Genomic DNA, 10,147 nt, shown 5'->3' with positions numbered 1-10,147 from the left:
TGATCATGGAAGGTATAAGTCATAAATTTTCTGCCCCCATCACATCACAGCAGAATGGAATTGTTGAAAGAAAAAATAGAACTATCCAGGAATCAGCAAGAGTGATGTTACATGCTAAGAAGATTCCACATCAGTTTTGGGATGAAGCTATGAGTATTGCATGTTACATACATAATAGGGTCACCATTAGAGTAGGGACATCCTCCACACAGTATGAGCTATGGAAAGGTAGGAAGCCCTCTGTAAAATACTTTCACATATTTGGAAGTAAATGTTATATTCTTGCAGATCGTGATCCTAGGAGGAAGCTTGATCCAAGGACTGATGAAGGGATTTTCGTGGGGTATTCTATGAACAGCAAAGCATATAGGGTTTTTAATTCACGCACAAGAACCATGATGGAATCTGTAAATGTGACTGTGGATGATGAACCAAGTAAGAAGGAGGAAACCAATATGAATGAAGATGATGATGGTGCAGATGTTCCAGCCGATGCTCCAACAACCGTCCTCGGCAATGATTCTGAGACAAGTGCAGATGAACAAGAAGACAAAGAGACCACATCAAACAAAGCTCCATCAATCAGGGTTCAGAAGAATCATCCTCAAGAAAACATCATTGGTAATCTTCAAGAAGGGGTGACTACCAGATCCAGAAGTCTTATTGCTCATGGTTGTTTCATCTCTAAGATAGAACCCAAGAATGTCAACGAAGCTCTCACTGATGAATACTGGATAAATGCTATGGAAGAAGAGCTAGAGCAGTTCAGGAGAAATGAAGTATGGGATTTAATGCCTAGACTTGAAGAAGTAAACATCATTGGCACCAAGTGGATCTTCAATAACAAATCAGATGAAACTGGAACAATTACAAGGAACAAAGCAAGGCTTGTTGCTCAAGGATATACTCAGATAGAAGGAGTTGATTTTGATGAGACCTTTGCTCCCGTAGCTAGACTGGAATCCATAAGACTCTTGTTAGGTGTTGCTTGTCTTTAGAAGTTCAAACTCTATCAGATGGATGTGAAGAGTGCTTTTCTAAATGGGTATTTGAGTGAAGAAGTCTATGTTGAGCAACCTAAAGGATTCATAGATCCACATCATCCAGACCATGTGTACAAACTGAGGAAAGCCTTGTATGGGTTGAAGCAAGCACCTAGGGCTTGGTATGAGAGGCTCACTGAGTTTCTTATTAGCAATGGTTACTGCAAGGGTGGAATTGATAAAACTTTGTTCGTGAAGAATGACAAAGGTAAGCTCATGATAACACAGATTTATGTGGATGACATTGTTTTTGGAGGGATGTCGAACTCGATGGTGGAGCATTTCGTCCAACAAATGAAATCTAAATTTGAGATGAGCTTAGTTGGTGAATTGAATTATTTCCTAGGTCTACTAGTCAAACAAATGGAGGACTCTATGTTCATATGACAGAGTAAGTATGCTAATGGTTTAGTCAAGAAGTTTGGCCTAGAAAAGGCTGGTCACAAGAAAACTCTTGCTGCGACACATATTAACTTGACCAAGGATGAGCAAGGAGAAGATGTTGATCAAAGTCTCTATAGAAGCATGATAGGAAGCTTGTTGTATCTTACTGCTAGCAGACCAGATATCACCTTTGTTGTTGGTGTCTGTGCAAGATATCAAGCAGTTCCTAAGGCAAGTCATCTGTTACAAGTGAAGAGAATTATCAAGTACATCTGTGGCACAAGTGACTATGGTATTCTCTATACTCATGATACAAATTCCTCTTTAGTTGGATTCTGTGATGCAGATTGGGCAGGTAGTGCAGATGATAGAAAGAGCACATCTGGTGGGTGTTTCTTCTTAGAAATTAACTTGATCTCATGGTTTAGCAAGAAGCAAAATTGTGTCTCCTTATCTACTGATGAGGCAGAGTATATTGTAGCAGGAAGTAGTTGCACTCAACTCATGTGGATGAAGAAAATGCTGAAGGAGTATGATGTTGAACAGGATGTCATGACATTGTACTGCGACAATCTCAGTGCAATCAATATTTCCAAGAATCCCATACAGCATAGCAGGACCAAACATATTGATATTAGACATCATTTTATTAGAGACTTGGTGGAGGATAAAATTATCAGTTTGGAGCATGTTACAACTGACAAGCAATTGGCTGACATTTTCACAAAACCCCTTGATGCAAGAACTTTTGAAAAGTTAAGAGGAAATCTTGGGATTTGCCTTTTTGAGGCATAGCAATTAACTGCCGTTATGAGGAAATCTAGAAAGTGCCACATTGTGTTAACGGCTAGTTTACTTTTGATCATCATTAACTGCCGTTGTGACATCAACAGAGAAGAGATTACATAATGGTCCACTCACCTTATAACTACCTCCAACGGGCAAATAGTGTTTCTACAACCGCTAGTGAATTTATCTTCTACTAGTCTCATTGTTTCTAATTCTACATTTTCCTCTAACGCTCTGTGCCCTGTATGTGTTTGTTCTCATTTCATCATGTCTCAAGGTTCAGGGAAGAATGATTCTGTCAAGGCAAAGATTGAAAGAACTGCTAAGGGGGTAAAATGCATGGGTTTGAAAAGTGGTTCTTCTCAACCTCCTCCTGTGCCTAAGAAAGCTTCTGGGAAGCCGAAGACAAGAAACCCAACAAGAAAGACCTACATGTCCAAGGTTCAGAACAAGGAACCCACAAGTGTCCCTCGTTATGAGGATGCTACTGATGAAGAGGAAATCAATGATGAAGATTCTCCTGTGAAGTCCTCTCCAGTTGATGTGCATGATGTTGAGACATCTGTGTCTCAGGAAACTCCTGATCAAGAAAATCCTGAAAAGGATTCCACTTCTCATGAAGATTCAGGCAATGCTACCCAGCCTGATGTTTCTGAATCGTCCTCTTCCAAGGATGCTGATCCAAAGAATGACAGTTCTGAGGATCCTAATTCTGAAGAGTCAATCCAGGCTCCAGCCTCTGTTCAGGACATTTCTGATGGTGATTCTGGTGATGTTCCTCTTACTGCTTCTTTTCCTGATAGTGTTGCTGCTAGGCTGACAAGAAAAAGAAGGGTCCCTGATACTGAAACCACTCCTGCTCCACAAAAGAGATCCAAATCATCTCCTGTAACCTACAAGTCTAGACAAGCAGATGTGAAGGGTAAGGGAAAGCAAAAGGCTGTCAAGACCCCAAGTGAGAAGAAGAAAAAGAAAGTTCTAATTGATGTTGAAGACTCTGAGTCAGATGATGAGGCCGATGTCCAGGATATCCGACCTTCTGAGCAAAAGAAATATTCAGGTAAGCGTATTCCTCAAAATGTTCCTGCTGTTCCTATTGATAGAGTGTCTTTCCACTTAGAGGAAAATGTTCAGAAGTGGAAGTGTGTTTGCAAACGGAGAATGGCCAAGGAAAGGGAAGTTGGCCCTGATGTTCTTGAGTGCAAAGAGGTTATTGCTCTTATTGAGAAGGCTAGTCTGATGAAGACAATTCAGCATGTTGGCAGTGCTATGAGAAACTTGTGAGAGAGTTCTTGGTGAAACTCTCTGTTGATGTTGGACTTCCTGAGAGTGATGAATTCAGGAAGGTTTTTGTGAGGGCTGAATGTGTTGTGTTCTCCCCTGCTGTGATCAGTCAGGCACTTGGAAGGAGTGTTATTGAATTTGCTGATGAAGAAGTGTCCTTGGAAGCTATTGCCAAGGAACTTACTACTGGTCATGTGAAGAAGTGGCCCCACAAGAAATTGTTGTCCACTGGGAATCTCAATGTAAAATATGCAATCCTTAACAGGATTGGTGCTGTGAATTGGGTCCCTACTCAGCATATCTCTGGTGTTTCTGCTACCCTTGCCAAATTGATCTATAAGATTGGCAAGTCAATTACATTTGATTTTGGTGCTTTTGACTTTGAGCAGACATTGAAGCATGTTGATACTTGTGTTGTGAGGCTGCCTGTTTCGTTCCCCTCACTGCTCACTGCAATCATTCTCAAGCAGCATCCTCAGATACTCAGGGCTGATGAGGTGGCTATGTCCCCAGGTGTTTCAATCACCTTGGATAAACATTTGTTTATGGAGCCACATGTCCTAGACATTGCTCTGGCAACCAGTACGACATCTGCCCCGCCTGTGACTGAATCTGGTGCCCATGCCATCATAGCTGAATTACATGAAGTCTCCAAGGCTTTGCAGGAGACAATCAAGGTGAGCACTGCCAGGAAGCTCAAGGTTGGTATTTTTCTCCTCAAACTGCAAGAAGAAGATCGCCAAGGAGGTGCACCAAGTGCTGCTGCTCAGGTTGAGAGCAATGAAGAGGAGGAAGGATCTGATGCGAATGAAAAGGAGAGTGCAGAAGAATCTGGAGAGGAATCCAGTTCTGAAGAATAAAGTCTTTGTGTGTTTTTGCTACTTTATTTTTGTTGGAAGACCCTTTGCCAAATTTGTGTTAAAAAGGGGTAGTATTTGTAGTATTTGGTGATTTAGTGATTTTGAAGACTGCTACTGTGAAGACTATGTTATGTTCTTTGTTTCTGCTAGTGTTAGCTTTGGTCTGTTTATATTGAAGACAAGTTCAAGACAATGGCTATGTTATGTTCATGTTGTGTTCAAGCTGCTTCTGGTTTTCTTTTGGTTAGCTTATGTGCAAGCTGCAGCTACTGTAGAGTAATCAGATGCTATTCTGATATTTCTCTATGATAGTTTGTGTGTTTTGCTGCTAAGTGTTATGTTCCAACTATGCTAGTTGATTGGTATGGATACATCACTTAAGGGGGAGACTTGTTTCTTTTTTATTACCTTCTCTGATCTGTGAGTTGTTTTAGACAAAATTTGACAAAGGGGGAGATTGTTGTTACATGTTATCTTGCATTTTTTCAAAACAACTGATTGTCGAAGCAGATGTCGTGGCATCTGATTCTGCGAAGCTAGGGCATCAGTCCTCAGCTTGAGTTTTAGTTGGGGCCCTTGAAGATTATATGAAGATATGTTTTTGTAGTTGCTTGAGGATCAAGTAGCTGTACCAGAAGGGTTTTATGTTGTGGGTTGTTATTTGTTGAAACAATCTTTGTTAAGAGATTTGTTTCTATCTTTTCTTGTGCAATACGTAACAAGATCTTTCACGATTGCGTTTTGAATTGTTGTTGATACAATCTGTTTCTTCAGCCCACGCTAACCCTAGAGTCCATGTTGCCAGTGCTGAAGTTTATAAAAGGATGAAGACCTAAAACTTGAAGATCACCGAAGCTATTGAGAGAGATCAAGTGTTTTAGGATTGTTCATTGTGATTTGTACTTTGTTAGTTGTGAATCATCTTCGCTCACTGGTTCTATAAAGCAAAGAAGGGTTCTGTGTTGTTTGATTGCTTTCAAACACTTGTTATTGATTGTGTTCACCAATCACTGTGGCAGTGATTGAGAGAAAGTGAGAAGGGCTCTCATACTTAGGATGAGATACTAAGTAGAAATACACTGGGTAGATTAGGAAGTGAACTATGAACTGAGGTGTTCATGAGTGTTTGTAATTCTTGAATCTTGAGATAGTGGATTTCCTTTCGTTGGGTGCAAACCCTCCAGACGTATGTGAAAGTTTTTCACTGAACTGGGTTAACAACTCTTGTGTTTTGTTGTTTCTATTTTAAGTTTCTGTTTTCACTGTTAAGCGATTGTCGAACCTATTGTCCCAGCATCGTGCAGTACATACGTTCTATAGGGAACCTGAATTACACTTTCTTCTCCCTTCGCTTGATGCTTTCACCATTTTCCCGGCCTTGCCTGTCCTTTTTCAGTTGTTCCACTTGTCCGCCATCTTTCTCCTTCTTCGCACGCTTTCTTTTGAACGCGTCGTCCTCCTCGTCCAAAACGTAGGTGTTTGCCCGCGCGAATCTTTGCCATTGAATCAGTTGGCTTCCTGCTTAGCTTGTTGTTCAACATTGCAGGCCACAGTCCATTCTTGAAAGCTCTCGCACATGCGTGCAGTTCCAATTCCTCGATCTTGACAGACATTGCGTTGTACTTCGCCACATACTGCTTCAGAGTTTCTCCGTCCAACTGACAAACGTTATACAGGTCATCAATCGTGATTTGCTTGAGCTTGCTCGCAGAAAACTGAACAAGAAAATTGAGGAAAAATCACGGAAGTTTGTGATAGATCCACGAAGCAGAGTCCTGAACCACGCCATCGTCGTGCCTTGGAACGTTGATGGAAACATTGTGCACTTCACCGCGTTCGAAGTCGCACTGATTACCATCTCCGTGTTGAAATATAGAAGGTGATCCATCAGATCCGTCTTTCTGCTCTAGGATTCCTGGACGAGATTCTTCATATTGTCCGGATTTGCGACCTCTCCCACCGCTGCTGAGAAAGGCTCGAACACCACTACAGCATCCGCCTCTCGCACTCCCTCGTCCTGCTGCTCATGGCGGAGGTAATCAAAATGTTCTTGCAAATAGTCATTCCGTTGCCAAATGTTGTCGACGTTGCGGATCAAACGCCGCCAATCTCTGTGAGTAACTGGCCTCTGAGGCTCCGGTGATCTGTTTTCTGCAAGGATCGGGGAATTCTCAGGAGTTCCTTTCTACGAAGGTGAGGATGGCAGAGTAGGCAACGGAGGCGTTGGAGAAGGAGGAGGAGGTTTCGGAGGTGGAGTATTCCTGCCAAGAACATAGAGATATGGTATAGTACCTATAGTTAAGGGATTGCAATGAGAGAGAATCTAGAGAGGGAGTATGTAACTGCCTAAAGAGAGAATAACCGCTTAGAGAGAGAGAGTAACTGAATTTAGAGTTTATTATTAAGAAATGAGCTAAGAGTCCCTTACATGTGGTAACCGCTTCCTATTTATTGGCTAAGGGTTGGCCTTTGTGAGTTTAATTGCCCCTATTGGGCCGTTTCGGCCTCGCGAGGGAGGCTCAACTCTGTGCCTGTGTGATCGCCACGAGGCGGACAGCCCTGGGCGAGGCCCTCTAGGGAGCTCATCCAGTCCAATGTTCACTCTATATTCTACTTATGTCAATCTTCTTTCTACACTATTTACACATAAAATATAGTGTGAACAAATATTTTAAAATTAAATATACCACTTAATTGAGTAAGTAACCAAAGTGACGTGTCAATGACCAGAGTAAAAATGCACTTTCAGAATTTTATATTCGTAAATTCAAACATTTAATATTGAGCTATAATTTATTCACCCATGACACACCTATCATTTTTCACTTCCTTTATACATCACTTTTTATATATTTTTTTTTCTGCTCTTTCAATTATATTACTCATCACATTTTCATTTTTTCTCTTGTTCATCTTATCTGATGCATAGGGGTGTTCATCGGATTCGATCGATCCGATGAAACCGATGAACCGAACCGAACCAAAGCAATTGGATCGGTTTTTTTTGTTATTTGATTTAAAACCGATCCAAACCGATGAAAACCAATGAAGATTGGTTCGGTTCACGGTTTGAAAAATTAAAAACCAATGAACCGAACCGATGATATATATTATTTATAAAATATGTATATATATTAGACTTATTATGTTTTGCTTTCTATTATTAATTTGGGAATGTTTTTTGTTTACAACAAAAGCACCATCTTATTGATTGAAAACTTTGATTAATTTGTAATTGTACTAATATTAAACACTATTTTAAACATTTCTACATTGTTAAGTACTTAAGTTTTGATTATGGATTAGAGATTTGTGATTAAACTATGATTAAGTTACTGATTTTCCATTTTTATGCATTTTTAAGCTGTGAATCATATGTGCTAACAATATATTTAAAGTTGTTGTAAGACCCACATTTTTAGAATTAGACAAATTAATTAATTTCCGACTCACGCCTAGGGTGCTATATAAGCGTGAGAGGAACCTGAACAAATAGTTTTTATATTCGGAACTTCTAATGAAGTTTCCATCTGCGTTACCTCATTTCTTTCGATGTTTGTGATATCTTTCTAGAAGGAAGTTTCTTCATCCGAAGTCAATTGCAAAAAAGTAGTTCTGCGGCATATTTTGAAGCAGACTGCGTTCAATCTATTTTCTCATTTAAAATGAATCCGATGAAAGGAAACTTAGCTTAATTACATAATATAACAATGTCATATTTGTTCTAATTGTCTCACAATTATTCTTTAGTTCAGTTTCTACTCGTTTCTTTGTTCATAGATCATTTGAATTTGCCCAAAGTAATCCAAATTTATATTTTATTATTTCATAGAGTTCCTCATAATTTTTTATATAGAAATATATCATCCTTATATTTTTCTCTTAACTCTATTAGCTAAATCTTTCGGTGTATAAATCAATTCGTACCGATTAATAAATATCTCCTCTTTTTACTTGGCCATCCTTACTCCACGTCACACTTGTTGGCCAATTGTTGAATTCTCCACATATTTTCTTCCCCTGGCAGCAGTAAAACCGACGCACACCACCTTCTTCTCTCCTTCACTTACAATTTTCCTTTTCTTTCTCTGAAAGTCACCAACGTTGCAACACCAACTACACTTCTTTTTCCTTATGGTAGCACCACGCGCACAACTCCCCCTCATCACTAAAAGCCCATTTTCTTCTCCTTCCTCCTTGGCAAGACCAGCCACGAGACCATCATCACCACCATGCCACACTTCTTCCCCATCACCATCTTCAACTAATCCTTCCTCTCATCACCACCGTATCTCCTCTCTCAATGGAGCAAGCCACCACGAGCTTCTCCTTCTTCACGTGAGCAGCCACCATGAGACCACCATCAAAATGGTTTTATTTTCTCCTTCAACGTGACCGCACCACCAATCATCACCATGTTTATGCTTCTTCTCCTCCCGTGGACAGCCACCATCACCAAGCTCATTCTTTTCCTCTTCTCATCCTCATCACCATGGCTGATCCTTTCATCCACACGAAGCTCCACCACCGCACCACAACCAGCCGCCAACACCTCCATGGAAACAACGTAGAACAGACGAGAACGACATCGCCGACGCCGCCGACATCGTTAACTTCGGCCTTTGATTCCAGTGTCTTTGGGCCTCCGTTCACAGCGAGGTTAGTACCGTTGGAACCCTTGCTATGTCCACAACAAAACCCATATTCCGGATCGTCGTTCCGTCGCCGTCGATCGCCGCCGCTGCCACCTTCGGAGCCGTTTTCCGATCAACTCCGGCGACCGATGGGAATACGGAGTATACCACGACGATCCTTGTCGCGAGAGGAACAATAGCCCTCAATCAATTTCAATTTTGGACAACTTATGTCGGCGAGATCCGCCGACCTACAATTTGACTTTCTGAGCAAACTGTCGAGTTTTTTGGGAAACGGACAGTGCCATTGAGTTTCTGGCCGCGAAAGAATAAAGAACCACTATCTCTTTTGTGTCTCCGACGACAATTCCTTCGTCAACCACCGCGAACCACAACTTTCTTCGGCGACTCTTCGCCGTCAAGCTTTCAGAACTTGGATTTCGTAAGCCTTCAACCTTTGTATATGCTTTAGCCTCGGGCAAGCAAGTCTTAAAGAAAACTAAACCTTTCGATGTTATTGTGAAAATCGAAGTTTAAAAGTTGATTTGTGAAGAATTTGAGTTGTTTTACAAAATGATTTCATTTCAAAAGAGTTATGTACTCTACTAATTGTTGAAGTTGTGAATGAGAAAGAGTCGTTGAAATTGCATGTGCTTCGAGTCAATTGTCTAAAGTCGTAGTTAAGGCCTTGAGTTAGTGGGTTGACTTAGTTAGTGATTTTGTTAAGTGTAGTTATGAAGGGTACGAATAATGGGAGCGCTTGGCGACGAAGCCAAAGAATAAAAGGGAGCAAGACGACACGAGAAAGCAAGGAGGTGATTGGATTGGAGTTGCAGTTTAGGCAGGAAATTGGCTAAGGTAAGAGCAACTCTCCTAGTTATTAGCTATATGATTTAGGCATTGATAACTTCGACCTGTTTATTGCTTTTGATTATGATTGTTGTACTGGATTGAGAAAATGATTTCTGAGGCTTCGGCCGTTGCGAACTGATAGAGGCGTGCGTCTCCGTTTTCTGGAGGCTTCGGCCGTTTACTGGTTTCCGTCTTATTGTTTTATAGTGGATAGACATTTTCTATTCCTTTAAATTGCAAAAGTGCATGAATATGTTTTATGCCCAAACCTTATGGGTATATCGACTTCGAATGCGGAGTG

The 10,147-nt window shown here is 40.8% G+C and overlaps 1 protein-coding gene across 1 annotated transcript; it reads left to right on the top strand.

Annotated features, from left to right (window-relative positions):
- The first annotated feature begins 395 nt into the window (after positions 1-395).
- On the top strand, positions 396-4,640 carry LOC130733294 (uncharacterized). The gene is made up of 4 exons (XM_057585427.1): positions 396-531; positions 2,494-3,191; positions 3,482-4,147; positions 4,539-4,640. Exons 1-4 carry the CDS (start codon positions 396-398, stop codon positions 4,638-4,640), a joined length of 1,602 nt encoding a protein of 533 aa, XP_057441410.1.
- Positions 4,641-10,147: the final 5,507 nt, after the last annotated feature.

This window comes from Lotus japonicus, chromosome 1 (genome assembly GCF_012489685.1).
Source record: "Lotus japonicus ecotype B-129 chromosome 1, LjGifu_v1.2".
Taxonomy (NCBI): domain Eukaryota; kingdom Viridiplantae; phylum Streptophyta; class Magnoliopsida; order Fabales; family Fabaceae; genus Lotus; species Lotus japonicus.
This window is presented reverse-complemented; position numbering and strand designations above follow the sequence as displayed.